At 41.8% G+C, this 24,280-nt stretch overlaps 1 protein-coding gene across 1 annotated transcript in view; it reads left to right on the forward strand.

Moving 5' to 3' along the window:
* Positions 1-6,432: 6,432 nt before the first annotated feature.
* adamts3 (ADAM metallopeptidase with thrombospondin type 1 motif, 3) overlaps positions 6,433-24,280 on the forward strand; it is a gene marked incomplete at its 5' end in the record, with an annotated part of 177,804 nt that continues 159,956 nt past the window's right edge. The window contains 3 exons of the mRNA XM_080739631.1: positions 6,433-6,498; positions 7,023-7,044; positions 14,811-15,262. Coding sequence (XP_080595757.1) covers positions 6,433-6,498; positions 7,023-7,044; positions 14,811-15,262 — 540 coding nt within the window. The remainder of the gene's footprint in view (positions 6,499-7,022; positions 7,045-14,810; positions 15,263-24,280) is intronic.

The following is a 24,280-nucleotide window of genomic DNA, read 5'->3' on the forward strand; positions in this document are numbered from 1 at the left end:
CAATGTGAAGTGAGCGGTGGTTGTGCTTGCATAACGTCTTCAATTGGTAATTGGTGATGTAATGGCTACACACACGCACATTGCTATGGCAAAACGCTGAAGAAAACACATTGCTATTGCAAAGCACTAAGGAAAAGTGGCTACAGATAGGTCTAGGATGTAATTGGTGATGTAATATCGCTACACACAGACACACATATTGCTATGGCAAAACGCTGAGGAAAACACATTGCTATGGCAAAACGCTGAGGAAAAGTGGCTACAGATAATTGGTGATGTAATATGATATAATATGGCTACACACACACACACACACACACACACACACACACACACACACACACATATTGCTATGGCAAAACGCTGAGGAAAACACTTTGCTATGGCAAAACGCTGAGGAAAAGTGGCTACAGATAGTGGCTACAGATAATTGGTGATGTAATATGATGTAATATGGCTACACACACACACATTGCTATGGCAAAACGCTGAGGAAAAGTGGCTACAGACACACACACAGCCACTCTTAGGAGCGGTTTGCCACCGCTCAAAAAGAATGTTTAAATTTAAAGTTCTGTGCACGTGACGCGAAAATCCCAGGATAGAAACGGGTTTTTTCGCGTTTTACAAACTGCTCAAAATGGTGGAAAATCTAAGGGCGAAGCTTACTTGACAAAGACACAGATGTGTTCCTCTTGAGTCAAGGCACGCATGTAAGCAAGTTGCATTTCTTCAAACCAAACAAGGCATGACTTAAGCCCATTTAAAGTTTGAATTTTCAAACGCTTCGTATAGCGCCCCCCCTTTGGCCAATTGGAATAAGATTGGTTTCAGTGATATTTGGACTAACTCTCTACATCTTTGCCAAATGTCATGAACATGTGACTTTGCATGTATGATTTATCAGAAGAATAATTTGCATAAAACTGCAATATATCAGTCTAGAATTATTAAAAATAATTATTTCACATACAAACTTCTCACCCCATAGTCTGAATAGATATTGGTCCAAAGTGTGAAAAATGTTCTGTGCGCGTGACCAGGAGGAGATAGATTTTTACTGTTTTTCATATAATTCAAAATGGTGGTACTGTAGATCTAAAGGTCAGAGGTCAAAAGTCAGAGTGGCAAAGTTGTTCGGCATGAGGAGATGCATATGTGTGTCCAGGTTTCATGGCTGTATGTCAAACAGAGTTTTGTTGTAAAAAGTAATAGCACCCGTCTCCACAGTAAGCTGAACACATCAGTTTGAATGGTGTTTTTCGGTGTAAGTATGTACTAGGAGTAGATACTGTAGGTGCCAAAGTGTTGAGGAGAACTTGATAGATAAATAAATATATTTAATCTTAGTTTTAGTCATCATAGCTAAGTTTTTGTCTGGGCTCCATGTGACTCTAAGACTTAATTTGGGGCTCCCCTCTCCAAGTTCTGACACCTTGGCACCTCTCCCTCGCGGCTCGGTTTGTCCATCTCTGGCTGCTGTAGTCTGCTGGTCGCATGCGAGGGAGAGAGCTGGCTTGTTTTGACAAACAACAGCGTAATTCCCCTTGTTTATAGCTGTCACGCATCACGCCATATGGGGCTTTAATTCATCAGTCTAGGCTTGAATGTCTTGCAATAACTTTGTATCATGCACCATTACACAAGTAACAGCTTTATATATAATAGTGCTTTTAATCTATATTTACATATTTTACACTGATATTAAAATTGTCTGTTTTAACAGTATATATTCTGTAGGCCTATTTATGTGTGCTGAGCAGGAAAGCACTGTGCACACCTGTCACTTTTGTTCTGGAGGAATGAATGTTGTTCGTGCACTTTGTATGTTTTGCCATTAAATCTTCTTTATTCCATTATACCAGACGTGGCACAGAAGCTAAGTCTTTTGAGATGCTGATGGAATGCTGATTCAATGGCTTCCACACAGACACTGGAGGGCCTCTGTGCAACTCATTGAGCCTCACCCTTGAGTCAGGGAGCAAACGCTTCTTTGATTTCTACTCCACATAAAGCTTGGAGCTAGCAAAATGGATAGGTTGTCTGTAAGGACGAGCTGTAACATTAGGCTGTCTTGGTGGTAGGGCTGCAACTGTTGACTATATCTTAGCGATTATTCTATCGATTACTTTTTTCATTAATCAAATAAACAAGAAAATAGGCCTACTTGTAATTATTTAATACCTTTAATATTCCTTTATGCTTTTGAGCACACGTGTCATTTGTGTATTATAGGTTTTTAACTTAACTTAGGTGCTGTATATTTTTGAATAACTGTCCAGCTTCTTAGTAAAGAGAAAATACATTTTAACATTGGTATACCAATTTTATTGAATCAAGAGAGAGAACTCATACAGGATTTACTAATTTGCGTGTGGACTAATTTCCAATACTTTTACTTCTACTCCACTACATCTCGGATCCAAATGTTGCACAAAGCAGTGGTGCCAAAACGGTTCAATTGTAACACAATTTAACATGATAATGTCATATTGACATATTAGCCTATATTGTGTTCAGTCAGCTGTCATTCAATTACAGTGTATTTTAAGTCAGATTAGGGATGTATAACGTGCAGTTGCATTAATCAAACTTTCTATTTATTTAGGTAATCAATGTATTTTCCAATGGAATTCACTCAAACGCTCAAACTGGTACATCTGGTAATATTTAATATTTTCCTTGCATATGATATAGTATCTTATCACATCCTTAGTATGAAAACAATGTAAAAGAGTTGCTTGAATGAAACATCATTGATTTAAACTAAAAACGATTTGTTTATAATGCTGTTTTTTAGCTGTGTTACATTTGTAAATCATGCTGTTACCATTAATCCCATGTGGGCTTCAAATGTAACATTGAAACAGCGTCCACTTTGGGTTTAATAACTCATGACCAGTTTTATCAATTGAGAAACCTTAAGTGGTTTATGATAGCAGACATGTGTAGGTCCTTTGCCTGAAAATATTACATATGTACTGTAGGTAAAGGAATCTCTGAGTAAAATAGTGAAATTTGAAAAAACTTTACTATTGTGCAGGCTCTCCCCTACATTTTGATGCTAATATTTATGTACCTTTACTCAAGTACATTTTGAATTCCAGACGTTTACTTGTAACAGAGTTAGTATTCCTACATTGCAGTATTGATACTTTTACTTGAGTAAAACATTTGAGCACTTTTTACACCACCGGTGCTTCATTTGACAAAAAGAGCCAAAGGCCCTGACAAAATATAAACAGTTGTGTAGAACAGGACAGAGACGAATACAGCATGTCCTCCAAAGTGTTACAAAGCAATTAGGTGCTCTTGAAGAATGCCTACGTTTTCCCAAGCACAACAACATTGGGAGGGGAGGGGGGGTTGCCCTTTGCCCTCAGACTTAACAAGTGACCTCTTGGCTGGTGTTCATAATAATTGCATTTTATGTTTTCCATGTATATTTTGTATGATGTCCAGTGATGGAGAGTAACTAAGTACAAGGACTTACCTGAGCATGTCCACTTTTCAATAGTTCTACTCCACTACATCCCTGAGGCAAATATTGTACTTTATACTCCACTATAACTATTTGAAACTTTTTGTTACAAGTTACTTCGTAGATTTTGATTATTACAAAAATACCAATTAAACAGTATTTTATACTTCAAATACAGCAGATGTTCACCTCAAAATTATATGCAAGTAAATATACTTTACTTTCTGCTTAAAAAGTAATGGTTAGCACTGCTGCCTCGCGGCAAGAAGGCTCTGCTGGGGCCTCTGCGTGTGGAGTTGATGTTCTCCCTATGTTCACGTGTGTTTCATCCCACACCAGAGCATGCATGTTTGGGATATATTGCCTAATCCTGCACTGTAGAGCTGGAGATGGTCCCTGGGTGCTCCCAATAGTTATGGGTCAGGAGAGGACAAATTCCAGGCAGGACGATGTGTAAAATATCCATCCATCCATCTTCAACCACTTATCCAGAGTTGGGCCGTGGGGGCAACGGTTCCAGCAGGGAGTTCCAGACTTCCCTTTCCCCGAGCCACTTTAGCCACTTCATCCTGGGAGAACCTGAGGCGTTCCAAGGCCAACGTGGAGACATAATCCCCCCTATCTGGCCCCATGTCTGCCCCATAGCCTCCTCCTAGTGGGACGTGCCCAGAGGACCTCCCTTAGGAGACACCCAAGAAGCATCCGTAAATTATTCTGGGCAAAGACAATAAATTAAGCTAAAATGTCCCCAAATGTGTTACTTTTTCTCCTTTTCATATCATGCCCAATGTCTCCTTACCCTATAAACTTAGTTTGGCAGGAGCAGGTGTCTCTACTTGGGACACTTTGGTTCATAACTGACTCTCAGTCCATACCAGTGGTTCTCAAAGTGGACCCCAATATGAGTTAATATAGCCTCCATAATTTTGCCTCCATAAAGTTGGCTTGCTGGGTGCTCCAACCAACACAATTGGCCGTGTTTGAGTGTGGAAAGCCGGCAGGGGAGGGTTGTTCGGTGAAAAGAAGCAGCTGTTGTACGGTTACCAGACGTACCGGGTTGGTAAGGATTGTTCCTGTTTTTAAGCTGGGAGTCCCAAGTCCTGAAAAATATATCTAAACAAACTTCCTGGTTTCCAACATGCTTACATTTTTGTTTATCCTAATCTGTTCTGTTGAACGGTGTAATCACCATGTGTGCTAAGTATGAATAAAAGCCCATATTTGAACTTGAGCAAGACTAGGCACTCTGAAAAACATAATATATATAAGTAGACTATAAGTAGACTTGGTTTTGTATGTGGCACATTTTTAGATTTTCTTTTTAACACACCATAGTTTCCTTATTTTCTTATATTTCAAGAAAGTAAATATTCTGAATGTCAGTCTCCAGGTTTTCTTCAGAATATGTATGACACTTATTTACTATGACAATATGTTTGGCATAGTCCCAACTAGTACTAGTGGTTCTCAATTATTATTTTATTTGCAAGGTCCACTGACACTGTGTACAATGGAACCAAATTGACTCATAAAGGTCTATTTGGTTCCATTTGTAGCCTACACTCTCAGTGATACATACCTGTTATGGTAATTCAGGATCTCTTTGTGTTTCTGGTAATATTATTCATTATTGTCTTGTATGTCTGTGGCAAAAATGTCCACCACATGCCAGCATGGTAATGACCCCTGCTGATTGGTGTTTTGACCTTGAGGTGATGATACTAGGCCTACTTGAAGAGCGTTGTGTTCTCCTGTGCTTCATTCTGAAGAAGAAAACGATTTAGTTGAAATATTAGGCCTAACGATTCAATGAAGCTTTTGACTGACTGGGATCCCTGTAAGCCACAGTGTGTGGACTTGTTATTTGCCTGCTGTGATTGTCTCCTGCACCTACAGTAGCTAGCATATACCCTCCAGTGAGTGCCAGCTGTTTTCTTTTCAAAAATAATTAGCCGCATCTTGATGAAAACAGCAGGTGGAATTTTAAAGGAAAAATAGAATAAAGAAATGGTCAAAAGCAGCAAAAATAGCAGAGCTTGTAGATCAGTTATTAAAGTTTTGGTATTTTTAAAACTGAGTGAGAGGCCCTATACTTTTAGGTATGCTACTATATTTTTATGCCAATTAATTGCCTTTTTCACTTTAACAGCAGGCCTACGTATTTTTATTGTTAGGACTAACTTACTAGGCTAAGTAAAGAATCTGGACAAGTCCCTCCACCGCTGTTCAGAGTTAAATTAACTCTACTTCCATGCAGTGCTTCCCTATAAGCTTTGCTCTTCTTTCCTGCCCACCATGTGTTCCGATGGGAAAGGGAAGGGAGTGACGTCAGACCGGGGCTGGTCTGCCGTTTATTAGCCAGAGAGCGACGTGCCAGGTTGAGAGCTCACACACACATACACAGTACATACACACACACACACACACACACGCACACGCACACGCACGCACACGCACGCGCGCGCGCACACACACACACACACACACACACACACACACACACACACACACACACACACATGCATACACACATACAGAACACATACCCATACACAGTACACACACACACAGGCTCTGTCCCGGCCAGCAGCAGCCAGCGAGGGCTCTGAAACTTCTACGAGGGGGATGTTTTAACTAACAAAACTTTATAGAAACTTAGAAACAGAGACCCAAGTGTCGCAATAACGTACGTTTCCTATTTTAATGTAACTTTTTAACAACTTTTTTTTTAAACGCCAGTTGCACCATCCACTGAAGTTGATTCACTTTTTGAATGAGCGGGACCCTAACTTTTCGTGGTGTCCTTTTCGCTGCTGCTGCTGCTGTGTGTGTGTATGTGAGACGAGGGGCTTATTTTTGCGTTCTTTAACAATTTTATTTAACATTTTCAAACTTTTGGGATTAGTTTTTCCTGCTTTTTTTCATCTGCTCTCCAAAGCTATTGACTCGTGATGGTTGTCCTATCACTAGCAGCGTTACTTGTAGGATTTGTAGTGAGTCTGACTTCAGCTGACAAGGTAAGTGGCCGTCTCGCTGTTACTGTTGGACTGTACTGTCACTGCGTGGACATTTGCGAATGAATTGACCCTGTTAAAAGTCGCCGCGAACTCCACTTATGTGTCTATTAATAGAAGTGTAATTGTCAGTTATCAAGAAAAGCTAACATTCAACAGTGTGGTATTATATGGCACACGTATGGTACGGACAGTTGTTATGGCATTTTTAACTGTATATTGGATCAGTCTGTTGTTACAGGTTGTCATTTGAAATGTAGCCTATGAAGCGTCTATACTATAGTGGTAGTTATATAACAGCTGTAAAATAAATGTGGAAAAAAAGTTTTTTACTTTTCTTTCTTTTTAAACACACTGTGTAGTAGTCCAGGACTTGCAGGGTTCCTTGAGGGCTTCCAAAAGTACTCTGTAACTCTGACAGTGTTCAAATAGATAGAACCACATGGACCTATAATAAGGTCTGCTTCACAATATTGTTTCCATAAAGTCTTGCCTAATGAGCTTTTTTTTTTGCATTTGTTTTACAGGCTGGCGAAGTAGACAAGGAGGGTAAGTGTTATTAATTTGACATGTGATCAAATCATTTCAAGTCGAAAAGGGTGCAAGGAGTTATAGCTCTTACTGAAGTAACAGGATAAGATAACTTGGTGGCACTGAGATGAAAGTGGGAGGGGTGTGTGTGTGTGTGTGTGTGTGTGTGTATGTGTGTGTGTGTGTGTGTGTGTGTGTGTGTGTGTGTGCGCGTGTGTGCGCGTGTGTGTGTGTGTGTGTGTGTGTGTGTGTGTGTGTGTGTGTGTGCGCGCGTGCGTGCGTGCGTGTGGCGTGCGTGTGTACTGTACGTGTGTACTGTTCTTTTGAGTTATGATGTCCCCACAAGTATACATACCGGTAGTAGAATAATGTAGACCTATCCTATAGCCTACTAGTGATGGGTATACAAGAACCCCACGATACGATACATATCACGATACTTGGGTCACAATGCGATTATATCACAATATATTGCCATGCGATACAGTATTGCGATAAATTGTGATATAAATTGCGATATATTGCAATATACAGTATATCGAGATAAATCTCTGGACGGCGAAATAGTACAGCGACATCTAGAAGAGTGGAGTGTCAGGACTTTGCATGGGAACAGAGTTATTTTTCTCCAAAAGTATTGATACTACAGCCTTTAATATCGATACAGTATACAGTACAGTAGTAAAATTTGACATATTGTGTTTTGCGTTATCGATTATATTGCCCATCTCTAATGTATACATAGTTGTGTGCTGGCATATCTACAGTACAAAGTCACAACGCATCGGGTGAGCTTGCACATCGGATGTTTTCGGTGCAACCAAGTATAACTCAAGCTTTAGGGTTGGGGTTAAAAATAGCAAAAAATAAAAAAAGGTAAAAATGACATCTGTGTAAATTGCGTCCTAGAATTTAGTTTTACTCACAAGTATGGTAACACAAACATGTTTGTGTGTGTGTGTGTGTGTGTGTGTGTGTGTGTGTGTGTGTGTGTGTGTGTGTGTGTGTGTGTGTGTGTGTGGGAGCTACAGTATAGCTCCCATCCCTCCTACTCCCAACACACAGACGCACTAAAGAAAACACACACGAAGAGAGATGCATTCACACATAAACAACACACACGCACACACACACACACGCGCGCACACATGCGCGTGCACACAGACACACACACACACACACACACACACACACACACACACACACACACACACACACACACATTACTTGAGTGAACCGCTTCAAGGGCTTTGTCATACAGGGAAGAAAACTCCATTTGTAAATCCTGCACATCTGTTCTTCATTCTGAGGTTAGGAAACAAGTGAGCTGCAACCATGTCCATGCAGGATCCCTTAACACCACACATTATCTCCTGAACACGTCACAAACATCCATTTCTCTCATCAGCATTATCGTTCATCATAATTAGGGCTGCTATCGCTTATTTTCTTAGCGATTATGCTATAGATTACTTTTTTTAAATAATCAAATGATATTTTTTTTATATTATCTTTAAAAGAATGCATACATCAACGAAATAGTTAACCACTTAAGCCTAATTTAGGCTACTTCATCGCACAACAGTGCAAACAGCACAAATAAATGTTGATCACCTATTATTACAACTAGAAGATCTTTGTCAGAGTACCCGCTGTACCTTTCTGTCTGTGTCCCTTTTGAGCTCATATATGGAGATCTCTTTATCTGTCAGTCCTTGTCCCTTTTATGCCCATATATGGAGCACCCTGATGTCATTAGTATATGCCCATACTAGGGATGTCCCGATACCACTTTTTTGCTGACCGAGTACAAGTACAAGTACTTCATGTTGAGTACTCCCCGATACCGAGTACCGATACGAGTACAATTAATAATACAAAATGTATTTAATTTTTTTTTTTCCCCTATGGCAATGATCGATATGCTTCTTTTTTTAATATATTCTGTTTTCCTGAGTTACCAATTTCTAAATCCTTAAATGGTTCATATTTACACATTAAAAACAATAAAACTGGGAGAAACAAGAATACAAATGTTTTCTAAAAGAAATGTGTTTTTGCAAAGAAACGGTGGGATTGAAATGATCAGTCTGTAATGAGATGCGCAGTCGCCAGGCACGTGCGCACATACAGCAAAAGGGGCTTGAGCCCTTAATTTTTATCCGGCTGAAAAGGCCCTTTTAGAAATGTCAGCCCATGCCTCTCCAAAATTCTGTGCACTCCCCTGGATAGGCGAGAGTGCCGTCTCGCAGCAGCAGACAGCAGAGATGCTCGCATGTAGCCGCATGTTAGTAAAAGGCCACAGCTCGGCCCCAGGGGGTCCGCGAGGGACGGGGCCGGCTTCCAGGGGGTCCCCGGAGGGTCCCCCACGCTCGGGGACCCCCGCGGACCCCCTTCCGTGCCCGAAAAATCCCGGCCGAAACGCCCAAAAGCGGCCCGTCCACCGCATCTATAGCGGATACCCAAGCTAAGTAGAGCAATAACTTCCAATCGTTACGTTGGGCTGCAGATGAAAACTGACATCGGCACTGTTTCACCTCCTTAATTATGTCTGCAAACGTTTTAGTAGTCAATCGAATTATTTTAGGAGGTGGGTTTGCACGGGCAGACGACTGGCTGGAGGAGGACATGCATGTGCTGCTGTTTATGTTGTGCGCCGCCCACCGTCTCCTCGCGATGAAGGCAATGACGCATGAATAGTACTGTGAGCTTGCATATCTGCTATTTTTCAATAGCAAAAGTATAAAATAATTAAGGCCCTGGCTTTCACCTTGAGCCCTAGTAACTCAGTCCAACTTTTCTCCCCCTTGTGACGCCCCTGCTCAGTATCGGCCGCTGCCGTGAGAAGTATCTGGCGAGTACGAGTACAGCAAAATAGTGTTGTATCGGGGCGAGTACCGATACCGCGAGTACCGATACCGCATCCCTAGCCCATACCCTGCTTGTATATTGGCATGCCCATCTATGGGCATATTGGTCAGATCGTCGGTTTTGGACAAACGCACAATCCGAACAACTCGGTGGCAGGCACTGCCCTCCCTCAAGTCGCTTGGCCCCATATGCTCATGACCATATATGGGCATGGCAGTCGGATCTGTGCTCTGAACATCCGGATCTCCGTATGCCTATATATTGTTTAAAAAAAAAGAAGGTTATAGGGAGGGGACGATATGAACATTTTATGTCACAAATCACGTTTATTCTGACGAAAGAAATAGAAATATTATCGCGATAATCAAAATATCCCCAACATCCATTATCCCGCGGAGCAGAACATTTGCCAAAAAGATTGCTCACAACGCGTCGCATTGCGATGTGAGCTTGTAGATGGGCTATTTTTTGGCAAAGAGATTTGGTAGAGAGTGAAAAAAAGACTGTATCAAGTATGTTATTTCCAGGTCCGTTTGACCAATTATTGAAGGTTTAAATGGTACCGGATATGCAGCTCTGTAAATAAAAGGTGAATTGATCCCAGTGTATGACGGAGGATAATTTCACGATAAATGTAAATCTGTTTTTTTTTTTCACGATAATAGCGATTATCGTCCCATCCCTAAATGGTTATGACGTGGCTGAGGTCCTGCCTATATATGGTCATGTTTGAGTCATAGTGACATGTCTATATATGGTTATGTTTGAGTCATAGTGACATGCCTATATATGGGCATATCAGGTTGGTTTATGTCAGAGTGACGTGGCCGTGGTCCAGCCATCCGACCCGTCGTCCTATTAGCCAATTTTAATATACCGTAGGATGGGTGAAGCACTCCTTTAACCCATTAAGACCCATGGTCGATTCTAAAAAATGTTTTCTAAATGGTTTTCTGAAAATGTTCTATATGGTCAAACCTTTTAATGTCAAGGATCCCCTAGAATTATATGTATTTGTATTATGTTCCAGGGACGCCATGAAAGATTTGAGTTACAAATGTTCGCTTTAAATATATTATATTCAAAGATTTGTACAAAGATCTACAAGCTCATAGCACGGCAGTCGGTGCTTGTATATCTGATATTTTTTATTAGCCAAAGTATAAAAAAAGTGGAAGGAAATTAGCCTACGACATGAAAGTGCACATTCAAAATATTACTGATAAGCAGATAAGCAGATTCTGCCAATGTATTTCAATGGGAATGGAGCAGATTCTTTGAGAAAGATTGGCAGAAGAATCCTCTTATCATCTGGGAAGTGGCAACCATACTTTGGTGTCACTGTACCCTGACAGAGTATTTCTATATTGCTGTTTTGATACGTTTACTCAAGTAAAACTTTTGAGTACTTTTTCCACCACTGCCTGGTGGTAACCTACTGTCTATGAGGCCCTCCAACAGAGTTCCCTCTGCACTCTATTTATGCGTATTTTATCTGTTCAATAAACACTTGAAAGTCGCTTGAGGATAAGAGTGTCTGCTAAATGTCTAAACTTTAAATTGGTCACACTACTGACTCTAACCTAACGCGGACCAGTTTGTGTCGGCAGATGGGCGGGCGCGGCGAATCTCTCCGCGAGTCTCTGGCCAATAGCATGTGTTATCCTCCCCCCACCCCCCTCTGCTCCTCTGCTCAGCGCAGAGAACGCTGCTGCGTCATGACGTCAACACATTCAGTGCGACGCTCTCTGCACTCTGATTGGTTAGGGAAACACTTCCTCCAACAGTGATCATAACGCGATCGCCCAGGCTTCTTTTTCTTCCTATCGCCAAAAGAAGCCTGGGTTTCCGAGGCTACACTACAGTAGCCTTCAGAAACAAAACCCCAAAGACTAAAGTCAAGTAAAGAGTAAGAGGCATAAAAGTGTCTTGATTCTTTTTGGTTTCATACTCATGACAATATTTCGCAATGGTTGTAGCTTGCACCATAATTACCGGGCGTTATGCAAGAAAGAGCTCCTTTCCAAGGAACAAAGCCTTTGATGTGTTTTTTTTTATGTTTAAAACCAGACGTGTGCATGCAGTTTGTTTGGGTCTGTAAGAATTATGACAGAAGTGTGTGTGTGTGTGTGTGTGTGTGGGGGGGGGGGGTCAATTCCGTATAATTTTATCAGTAATCTACGCACGCACGCATCCACGCACGCACACGCACACACACACACACACACACACACACACACACACACACACACACACACACACACACACACACACACACAGTACAAAAGTAAAAGTATATAGTATTTTATTTCAATATTTGTCAAAAATGTTCTGAAGATAGCAGATCTACAAGCTCACAACACGTCACATCTTGTAGATCAGCTATTTTTGAATAGCTTAACAATAAATTGTTGGGCTTAATTGGTTAATGTATGTTTTGTAATGATCTAAATGATCTAAATCTGCAATGTGACGTGTAACTAAGGCTTTCAAATAACTGCAGTGGACTGTGGAGTAAAAAGTACGGTGGCTGACTAAATAAAAAACTATTGTACTTAAGTACAGTACTAGAGTACATGTAATTAGTTGCTTTCACTGAGGCTACTTACAGCCTCCAGTATTCAATGCAAGTATTATTTTATCAGTAATCAAAACAACTCTTCCTATCTAAACATCTGCTTCTAAAAGCCTTGCATGGGCCCACTTGTGCACACTGTGATTTCTAAAGCATGTCATTTCTTCAGACGTATCATTTTAGTGTTAAACAATAACACCTGTTAGAACGTCTTGCTGTCAAAGCCTTGGACAAAATGACAAGGCACTGAAATTCACGCTTTATTCTTTACTCCAACCGCCTTTGGGTGACATTTCTCAATCACACAGACATTTACCCACTTGAACCCTAGCAGAAAATATGCAGATCTACACGCTTCCAACATGTGGTATTGAGTCGCGTTGTGGAGCTTGTCGTTTGGGCTTTTTTCTGCAAAGCTATTTAATGCAGAGAGAAAACAGTAGGGGGCCTAGTGTAGAGCCCAGGGGGACTCCAGTCAGCTACCACCCGCTAGTCTTTCTTGACCTGAGTTGCATGGACCACGTTCTTCCGTCTATACCAAATCTCTTTGCCAAAAATAGCCGATCTACAAGCTCACAACGTGTCACGTTGTGTGGCATGTTATGAGCTTGTAGATCTGCTATTTTGGGGGAATGTTCCTCCCAGAATAGGGATGCTGGGGTTCAAGTGGTTAAGTAGCTCTGAATACGTGTATCACCACCACCCCTGAATAAATGAATACGTAACCCTGTTTAAGTCGATCTATGTATATATATATGTAGGTTTAGCCTCTCGTCTGCTTGAAGGAAAGCTTCCTACTGTACTGTAATTGGAATTTAGACCAACGTCTTGAGTGAAAATCCCATTGGCATGCCACAGAGACAACAAATTGTCTCTGTCGGGCAGAAACCTCTCCAAGCTTCAAAATGGTATGTTCTTTTGTAAATGAAAGCCCTAATTCATCATACAAGAGTGTTGCACAAAAGTAGTGATAAATAGCAGATCTACAAGCACACAACGTCTTGCATCTGTGCGCTTTCAGCTATTTTCACTACTTTAACTCGTTTCTAAAATAATAATATAAAAAGGAACTTTTTTTAAACTTTAACTCAAGTACATATTTGACTAAGAAACTTTCACTTGTAGTTGAGTAATACCAGGAGTATCTATGTTTTGAATTCAGCCACTGCTCAAATGAGGGTTTTGTGGTATAAATCCTCCCTTGGATCCATTTGGACACTCAGAAAGACCATTTTCTTGCCTCCTTGATACCCCTTGTTGGAGAAATACTGGTTTTAATATAACCAGATTGGTGACAGCTGTGCAAAGCAGCTCTTTCTCCCTGCCAGTTGGTTCAGAGATTCAGAGAGAGGAGGGATGAAAATAAGGAATGAAGGAGAGCAGTTATTAAGCCTAAAAAGTAACATAGTGGACGCCAGACTAGCTCTGCTTTAGGGCAAAGCTAATGGGGATCCTAACAAATAAACAAAGTAGTCTAGACTCAATTAAAACTAAGCAGGCCCAGTATTACAAGTTTTATTGTGAAGTCTTGCATGATGAACTGTACATGTTAAATGCTAAACCACATGAACCCTAGCATCCCTACTCTGGGGGCCAACATTCTCGCTATGCGCTGTGAGCATTACATATTTTCAGTGACGATATTTGATGTAGAGGGGGAAAAGGAGTGCCCCCAGTCAACTAAGTTTATAAGTGCTTAAATAATTGATTTAATGTTAATTGGGCCCTTGGGCCACATGCAGCCCGTTATTGTCATTGCAACTACCAATAAACATATAATTATGGTAATTTAATTGAGAACAAATCATTAAATCAAGGCTTTTATGGAGGTAAATAACAAGCCAGTGTGCCATCTTTGGACTAGACTTACCATTCTCTGATTTATTGTAACTACAGTCTCTCCATCATGTTTTGTGAATTAAGCCTACTCATTTTACAATGTAATAATTTCATGCCATGATTGATGAAAATGTGTCTATGTTATGTGTTTCCTTAATTTTAGACTTTTAGACAATGCATACTCCACTTTTAGAGACAAAACCAGTTCACTCTGTCCAAACTACAATATGACGCCATTAAGTCAGCTGTTTGGTGCTGCCGAGATTTTGTGACAACCCGAACCGAACTGTTTTAAACTCGGCTCTAAAAGTGGAGTATGCATCGGCCCTAAGTCATTGACGGTAGTCTGTTACTAAATCTAACCCTAATGTTTAAGGCCCTCGGACACACAACTGCATTTTGTTGTGTGGCCTCTGAGCAATGTTAAGTTGAGTAGCCCTGACTGCTGTCTTGCCTACACGTGTTTCCATTGCTGTAATGAAACGTGTCTCTTTGACAGACCTCCTGAAGAGCCGGCTCAAGGAATATGGCCTGGTGACGCCCATCAGCACAGACTCCCAGGGCCACTTCCTCTCGCACCTGCTCTCCGCCAACCACAAGCAGCGCGTCAAGAGGGACGCGGCGGCATCATCGCCCGGCGGCGACACTGAGCAGAGGCTCTTCTTCAACGTGACCGCTTTCGGGCAAGAGTTCCACCTCCGCCTGCGCCCCAACTCCAGGCTGGTGGCGCCGGGCGCCATGGTGGAGTGGCACGACGAGGTGCGGGGTTTCGGGGACAACAGCACAGGCGGCGATGCCGACGGCGGCACGGGGGCCAACGAGACGGAGGCTGTCACCGGCGGGACAGAGCGGATACTGCGCCGCGAGCTGCTGAAGACCGACTGCACCTTCATTGGTGACATCACAGATGTCCCTGGGGCATCGGTTGCCATTAACAACTGTGACGGACTGGTAAGTCCTCCTCAGTTGTAAAAAAAGTCATCTGCACCCCTATTGACCTCTAACCCTGTCTTTCATTACAAAAGGTGGCATGACCTTATCAACTGATGGTTAGTTATTATTGTAGATGTCAGTAGTGGAAAGTAAGACTAAGTGCATTTACTCAAGTACTGCACCAAGTACAATTTTGAGGTACTTTGACTTTGACTTCACATCTCAGAGGCAAATATTGCACTTTTTACTAGCTTTAGTTACTTTTCAGATTTAGATTTTTAATTCAAACCCGTACTTTGGATATTCTAAAATGGCCAATTTACAAGCTCAACGCATGATGTACGCATCATGGTGCGAGTCAAATTATGAGCTTGAAAATTTGCTATTTTTGAAAAGGTTTAGCACATTTTGAAACATTTCAGTACTTTTCCTCAAGTAAAACATTTGAATACAGGCCTTTTATTTGTAAAAGAGCATTTTTACATTGTGGTACGTTTAAGTAGCCTAGAAAATCGCAGTGCTTCTTCCACCACTGATGCTAGGTGTCCATAACTCTCTGGTTTAGCCCCTTTTCTGTACGTCAGTGGTGGGTGGGGCATTCCTACAGCGCATTGTTCTTTGAGATATTCCTCAAGTTGACGGACAGAATGGCTTTTGTGCTCAGGTTTGTCACGGGTGAGCGGCCCCTGCAAACCCTGATGGATCCTTTCCTTCGTAACACTTCCCAGCACAAAACACTGATTCCTTTTGTGTGCCACAAAAAAGTTCTGCAGTCCTATCCTCCCCATCACCCCTCATAAAACACTTGAACGGTAATTGGGGGGGGATGCCTTTTTTGTCCAAGCAGCTCTTGTGATCAGCCAGCCAGACGTCTCTGCATTCAGCAGCACAGAGGAGGAATGAGTGTCAGCCAGTCGGCTGACGTCACACAACAAACCATAAAATAGAGCTGGGCAATTATATCGAAACCGATATTTAGAACCAATAACCGACTCCATCTTGCTCAGGTTAATTGAATAATCGACCGATTATTATCATTTTTTACAATTTCTTAAGGCCAGTCCACACCAATGCAACTCTTTTATTTTCCGAGCTGCATATCCGGTACCACTTATACCCTCTATAATTGGTAAAAGGTATTTATAATTCTTTTTCACTCTCTATCAAATGTCTGATCTACAAGCTCACAGCGCATCGCATTGCGATACGTTGTGAGCTTGTAGATCTGCTTTTTTTTGGCAAATGTTCTGCCACAAGATAATGGATTAATTATCGCGATAATATCGTCAATCACGATTTCTTTTGTCACAATCATCGTGATATGAAGTTTTCATATCGTCCCATCCCTACTAGCAACATGCAACTACTTGCAACCATTATCCCCAACAGTAGTTGCAAGGAGTTGCATTGGTGTGGTGGACTTGCCTTAAAATTTTACTTTTGTTGCAAAGAGTTGCAACTAGTTGCATTGGTGCAGTCTGGCTTTTACATATCAACAAATCAATTTGAATAATCGACTAAATCATTTAGGCTAATTAACCACTTAAACCTTTATTATTTATACTTTGTTGTACAATTGTGGCATGCAAAATGAGCAAAGATTTGCTGTGTAACGGGTCGTGTGCTTGTACTTCTGTAACGAGACAAAGGTTTGAAATAATCTTGATATCGATTTGAGGTCATATCGCCCAGCACTACTCTCGGTCTCAGGTTTCCAGAAGATGGCATACCCGTTTCCTTTACCGGATCAGTGTCCCATTGCTTCGTTTGATTGTTCAGCAGATTTGAAACAGGAGCAACATACAGTACGACACGTTCATACAGAACGTGTTTCCTGTTCAAATCTGCTGCTGAACCAAACAAAGCTATGGGAAACGGAACAGTCCGGAACAGAAAACAGTTATGCCACCTTCTGGAAACCTAGCTGAGACCACAGTTATTCACCCAGCCTATTACTACACTTCTAATACTTATATGCATACATACAGAGAGAGTAGTATAAAGGCTGTGACTCACTGAAAGCGTCCCTGACGTGTGCGTCAAGAGAAACCAAAAACCTTTCTGTGTTGCTCCTACTCAGGAGTGTCACAAGGGGGGGGGGGGGGGGGGGGACTGAGTTACTAGGGCCCAAGGTGGAGGGGCCTTAATTATTTTATACTTGTCTTTAGCTATTGAAATATAGCAGATATCGCGCTGCGAAAATGTGTGCAAATCTGTGAATATATTTATTTTTTAAGCAAACATTTCTGGGGGGTCAAAGACTTGCACACATTTTCACTTATTTTTTTAAAATAGCAGATCTACAAGCTGTGAGATTGTATATCTGCTATTTTTCAATAGTTAAAGCACAAAATAATGCGTAATAATGCGTACCCAGTCTAAATGGGTTGAACCCCCTCCCCCTACGAAGAACATTCATGGGGGGCCCGCAGTGAATCCTTGTACCCAGGGCCCAGAATTTGGTGTGACACCCCTGCTCCTACTCATTCCAGGTGGAATGCTCAGTGTCGCCGATGCTCCAAAATAGAAGCAAGCCCTGAAGGTTGCTTCAACAGGTTTTTCATATTTGTGCCCACATTTATATGGTGCCATTCTTTGAAAAAATGTACAGCGGTACCGTTAGGGATTTACTTTTCATCCTTCACGAAATGAAACCAACATAACGAGGCAGCACGTGTACAGAAATAGCAAGAGACAGGCTTGAAGGAGGCTGTTTCTCTTTATTGTGCCATGCTGCTGCAGGTGGAGGTGGCAGGTATTCATGTAACTAGAACTGACAACTGTCATTATATATCAGGTCGCGCTTGTCGCTTTCTCTAGCACAACAAAGAATAATGCGTTGTGTAGTTGTACCTTCCGCTCATATTGAACAGAAGTCCTAAGTAAATCGTTAATGAACTGCTAAAGCCTAAAATCGGTTTGCCTCTGCAGTCTGCATGAATGACGTTCCTGGCTTCGTGTGGATTACTTGAGGTGATCGACAGAGCATTGATCCCATAGCCTGGGGGAGCGTAACCGTGACAACAGAGAGGACATTGATAGCCCTCCTCATTGGCTAGTATGGCTAGCCAATGTGGAGAAAGTGACGGAAAATATGGAAACGAGGGAGAAAGTGTCAACCAGTGTTGCCAGACGTACGATAATTATCGTATTTGTACGATAATTTGACCCTCTGTACGATGTACGATCAATAATTCCAAAAATGCCCAAATGTACGATAATTTCGGCATATCATCAAAAAGAGCGTGAATTCACTATTTTCCCTGGCTGCTGATCTAGGATCTGGTTTGGCTTCTCAAAATAAGCCAGGAAATCAGTCAATCTGACCCTAGATCTGTACTTGGAGGCATTAAAAACACTGGTTGCATCTTTCCAGACCAGTTTCAGGCTTTTATTTGTGTAAGCTCCAAGAAGTTGCCTGCCTCCACACAGCATATCTGATGCGTTTTTGTCACGCAGGAGTCTAAAACGAGGTCGTTTCTTACACTAAAGACGCATTTTTTGGTGAAATTACGTTTTTACGCGAGTGATTTCTCTTTTTTGGCCGTGTACGATAGTTTCATGTCAAATACGATAATTCTGAGCCTCCGGTACGATAATTCAACATTTCCTATCTGGTAACACTGGTGTCAACCTTGGGTCAGAGCGATCTGTAGATTAGGTCTGGATGGCTTGATAAAAAAGTAGCCCTATCACAATTATAAGTGTATACAGTTATAAGTGAAAGGCCTGCATTCAAAATTGTATTTGATTGAAAGAACAAAAGTGTAGCATCAAAATATACGTGTAGCACCAATGTAAAAGTCTCAGATTCTTCAAAATGTGATCAACAAGCTCATAATATCTTACATTGTCACGAAGAGACATGTTGTGAGCTTGTACTGATGTCAGACATGCTACAGTCTATTTGCACTGGAACCAGGCCTGTGAGGTCGATACAAGCATGAAGCCTGGATGATGCAAATAATAGCCTCTTGAAGGCTAACGATAGTCCTTCTACGCATAATACTTGCTCTCAGTAGAATCCTCAGTGATAATTTGAAGCAAGCACAAAACAAACAAACACTAAAACATTAATTTAAAAGAAAGGACCACACTGAAACACTAATTTAAACACTTACTCTCAGAGTGACAGGAGGCCTTTGTTAGGCCATGTACTGTAGCCAAGCATAAGGTTAATGACATTCCAGCTGCCTTGATTATTTTAGCCAAGCAGTGATGGACTAAGTAACTAAGCACATGTATTCTAGTATTCATATAATCAATTCATTACAAAATCTGATTACAATATACTCAGAAGAATCTGTCAGGTGGGTCTTTGAAACGCTAAAGCTTGAACTGTAGTAGGATACTCAGCACAGAACAGATGCTGGGCCTGTTGGAAGTATATTACATATATGTGTCTTTCTCCTCTGCAGTACATTGCTTAGAGATTTTCTGGGTTTCTTGAGCAGTGGTGGAAGAAGAAGTATAAGTAGCAACACAACAAGCAGTATAATAGTCAACATTCAACATCTTTACTTTAGCAAGAGTACAAAAATCAACATTTACATAAAGTACTAATATGCCCCCCCCCCCCCCCCCCCCACACACACACACACACACACCCATGTAGATCTGCTGTTTTTGAATAAGTTTCAAAAGTATGCACAGCATCTTAATTTGCCTCTGAGGTGTATTGGAGTAGAAGGATAAAGTATAAGTAAATAAAAGTACCTCAAATTTACTCTAGTAAATGTACAATGATTGCTTAGTTACTTTCCACCACTGCTCCTCCGCAGTTCAAGTGCCGCTCATTGCTTAGAGATTTTGTGGGTTTCTTGAAGCGACTTGAGGTCACTAACTATGATGACCATAAATCTGTGAGGGATCCTCTTAGCCAAGTGCTCATTCACTGTTTTGGGCCCTTCACAGTGTGACAGTGTTCGAGTGCTCCTAAATTAATGAGATATTTCCACTGTGGGAAAGTAAAGTGTGTCCACTCTATTTTCTCTCTTGTAGTACTGCACGTGTGGGAATATTTATGCATCTGTGTCATGGACATTAAATTATGCCATAGTTTTTCAACTTTGCCAGTAAAGCAATGGTTATTGGATAAAGAACGTCCTGTAGGTTTTAGAGTCACTAACAAATATTATGGCCTTTTGGTGTAATATTGAATGCTAAAAAGTAACAGTTTGGGACATACGTGTATGAAGTTTCTTTTTAACCAGTAAGACGCCCTAAGGGCGAGAAACATCGCTGAAAACATCAGAGCTTCTTAATACGGCACAGTTAAAAAGCAGGAGTTAAACTATTAATCTGGCTGGTCGAGTCATTATTGTGATGTCAGGACAGGTCAGCTATATCCATACCAGTCCGTGATGTCAGATGTAGAGGTATTGGCAAGCTCCATATATGGAAATGTCTTGGCCATATTTGGAGCGTGACATGAGGCGTCTGTGAGGTCAGATGTAGAGGTATTGGCCAGCTCCATATATGGAGATGTTTTGGGCCTTGGCCATACTGTCTATGGATTGCGACATGAGGCCTGACCATAGAGTTATAATAAGAATAGAGAGGACACCAGATATCCCCGCCCGTCCACTTGCATTGAGTTACTCACCCAGCGTAGTGGGGCCGTAGTGGGGCCTTTGTGACGCATTTTTCGTCATAGTTTGTGTTCATGGACGCGCTGGGGCTCAAATTCATGAACGAGCACTTCCGGTATGAACGCGCGTCAATACAAAGAAGCCTAGACGCGCGTTCATGTTTCTGGCCCCAACTGCAGTACCTCAAAACGGCCACCATGTCCATTTGGTTTCAGGGCGCCCCCAGGGTTCTGGGGGCTTGGGCCTGACGCACTGACGGACGGACATGATCTGCAGGTTTTCATACTAAATGTGACCATTTGCCAAGAGATTCACTGGTTAATCCCTATTCTATATACTTATTTGACTGTGGTCCCCCAGCAGTATACTGTATATACGTTCCATCGCATTGTGATCTTCTACATCAGCTATTTTCGGCATTCACAGTGTAACACAATGCGTTGGGAGCTTCTTTTTCAGGGAATAATCTATAGATTATTATCGACATGTTGTGAACTTGTAGTTTGGCTATTTTCAGGATAGGGTTCATAAACCACCTCTCTCTTCACTCCACATGAGAACAAAGCTGTTTCGTGTTGCTTTGGGCTGTCACTGTGTTGAGCTATTTTGATAGATGCAGCCAGGGTAAGGTACAGTACAATACCTCAGGGGAGCTGAGGAACAGCTTGTTATAAACATGTTAATTCAGTCCTGAATGAAAACATGCAAACCTTTCATCAAGCAATCACTGTTGATTGGAACAAGACTAGTGATGGTGTAATGTTGTATGAAGGTTGTGCCAAGGTTGTCTAGGTCTAGTCTAGTGTGTATGAAAGTAGATTCAATGCCTGTGAGTATTTGTGCTTTAACACTATTTTGTCTGTGACTGTCTTCACTCGAAGGTCTGTTGCCTGCGGGGGACAAACAGACAAATGATTTCTGTCAGACTGAACTCTAGATGGGGTCTACAACAGGGGGTCCGTGACCCCTGGGGGGCCCTCAGTCAGAGTTTCTGCTGTTGCTTTCACTCAAAAATGTGTCCAACACGCAATACATTAGTATTAATTTATCGTATTGAACTCAAGTCTCCATGGCATGAATAATCAATAGAAAAAAGGTCATTTTGGGGGTGAAGTAACTGCAAGATTATTGTCTTCTTCACCGGGGGTTTGCAGGCTAACTGTGGGGCATAAAGAGGTGCATAACTTCAGATCAAACATGGGCAAAACCTGGAGCTGCTGATGAAAAAGGCTGCTGTTGAGGGCCAGTGGTCTTTGATCTCAAGTGGTATCCCAAGCCCTCACTAGGTGTGTTTTACTGTTTCTTAATTATAGCCAGCCTGGTGTCTGGAACTCTTTACTGTGGCAGGCAGGCCAGCAGCAGAGGTGGAAGTGGAAGAAGTACTGAGAGATTTTAAACTTAAGTAAAAGTAGAAAGAAGTCAAAGTGCAGAAAAGCAGCAAAAGTAAAAGCAGACATTATGCAGAATGGCCATTTCAGCATTAAGTCATGTTAATGGTATAGAATTATTTTAGAATCACTTTAGAATATTTTTGTAACCCATTTTTCACCCGGTGCCAATGCCTAAACTGTAATCCTGGGCACTACCCTCCCTCTGCCAACCAGGGGAGTGCCCCGAACTGAGCTCATACTTCCTTCAGTGCATGAGGAGTTAGCAGGCCACTTCTTGTCACCCGACAGGGGGGAGTTTCCCCGGTAGGACGTAGTGCGTGGAAGGAACGCGTTATTCCAACCAGTTCCTTTCCACTCCATCAGGTGCTCCGGCTGGCCAGGGGGAGGAATTATATAGAGACCAGGATTATTGCATGTTTTTGTGAGGGTTAAACTCCACAAAAAAGGCCCTTTAACTATTTATACTCAAAAAGTGTTCCGATGAAAAATTTACAAAAAGATTGAGAAAGCAAAATTATAAATCACTTAAATCTAAAGTGACTAGCAACAAAAGCAAATAAAGTCAAATAAATGTAGTCAAGTCAAAAGTACAACATATGCCTAGTGGAGTAAATATATATAAATACGCAAGTAAAGTAAAAAAAAGTACCTTGAAATTGCACTCAAGTACAGTACTTAGTTCCTTTCCACCACAGGCAGGCAGCTTTGCTGCTCATGATCGAAGCAGACATGTCCTCTGGGCTCAAGGCTAGAGCCGGCAGTGTTGGTGTGGGAGTCTGGGGTAAACTTCGGGTGATTTGTACTGGCCTGCCTGTGTGGGAGGCAGGCAGCCCTTCATGTCACAAGGATGTCAGGGGCTTGCGGACATTCTTGGGAAGCCGAGGGGAAGACTTCCACGATAAAGCTGCCAGAACGTTTACATTTCTGACCCCTCTTCTGACTTCCCCTTCTCCATTTTTAGCCATATATGTGGACAAAGAGTGGGACTGTCAGGGTCGTCGCAACATTCCAAAATGGCCCGGAAGATAATGCCTCCCCGACCCCAGTCCAGTCGTCTCTCTCTGAGTCTCGCGCTGGCTGGTCCGCTCTGCAACTCTGCTCTGAAAACTCTTCATGTTCAGGCTGTGACACAGAACACAACACATGCTCTGGCAAAGGGATTTGCATACAACTGCTGCTTTAACCTTTGGATCTGGCCTCCCTGTGTTGGCATGTCATTATGTTAAAAAAGAACCATGTAAAAATATTTTAACAAGCAGCAAAAATAGACCCATTGTGAGTTTCTACAGTAGATTGGCTATTTTCATGATCCGTCGCACGATACATCGCACAACAAACTATCAAGGGCTTGAGCAATTATGTAGACTGGCAAATGTATCGTTGAGACTAATATCGGTATTGTTTCTTTTTATTGAGTTGGGGTTCCGATCCCATTGGACTTGGTCAGATGGCCTGGCCGGGTTTCAGACAAGCTGAACTATGGAAAACCACCAGCAGCCCCCCGAAACACACGCACGCACACACGCACACACACGCACGCACGCACGCACGCACGCACGCACGCACGCACACACACACACACACACACACACACACACACACACACACACACACACACACACACTATGGGGTACTCGGCTTTGCTGCTCATCCCAGGAGTTCCCTGCTGTGCAGAACGCTAAATCATCTTCATTCCGTATTCTCTCGCCTGAGGACTGCAAGCATTAGTGGGGCGTGCATGATGAGGACATTAACACACTGATTATATTGAACTGTTTATCCGCAGAGGTGTAGTTATTCATTATGCATGATTGCGCGCGCCTTTGAAAATATGTTGAAAGCGCAGGCTGGAAGGGAGACTAAATGAAATGGGAGTTGGAGTCATGTTTGACAGTTAAAGTGAGGTACACGTAGTTATTCCAATAATGAAGAAGCATTGTTTTATACTTTTACTTTTTTCTTCTTATATAGGCTATGAACGAATCAACATGAAATTATTCTAATAGATTTTTTTGTAATCAACTAAATTGATTAGTTTGATTGACCACTTAACA

This window comes from Nannobrachium achirus (genome assembly GCF_963921795.1).
Source record: "Nannobrachium achirus genome assembly, chromosome: 12".
NCBI classification, from domain to species: Eukaryota; Metazoa; Chordata; class Actinopteri; order Myctophiformes; family Myctophidae; genus Nannobrachium; species Nannobrachium achirus.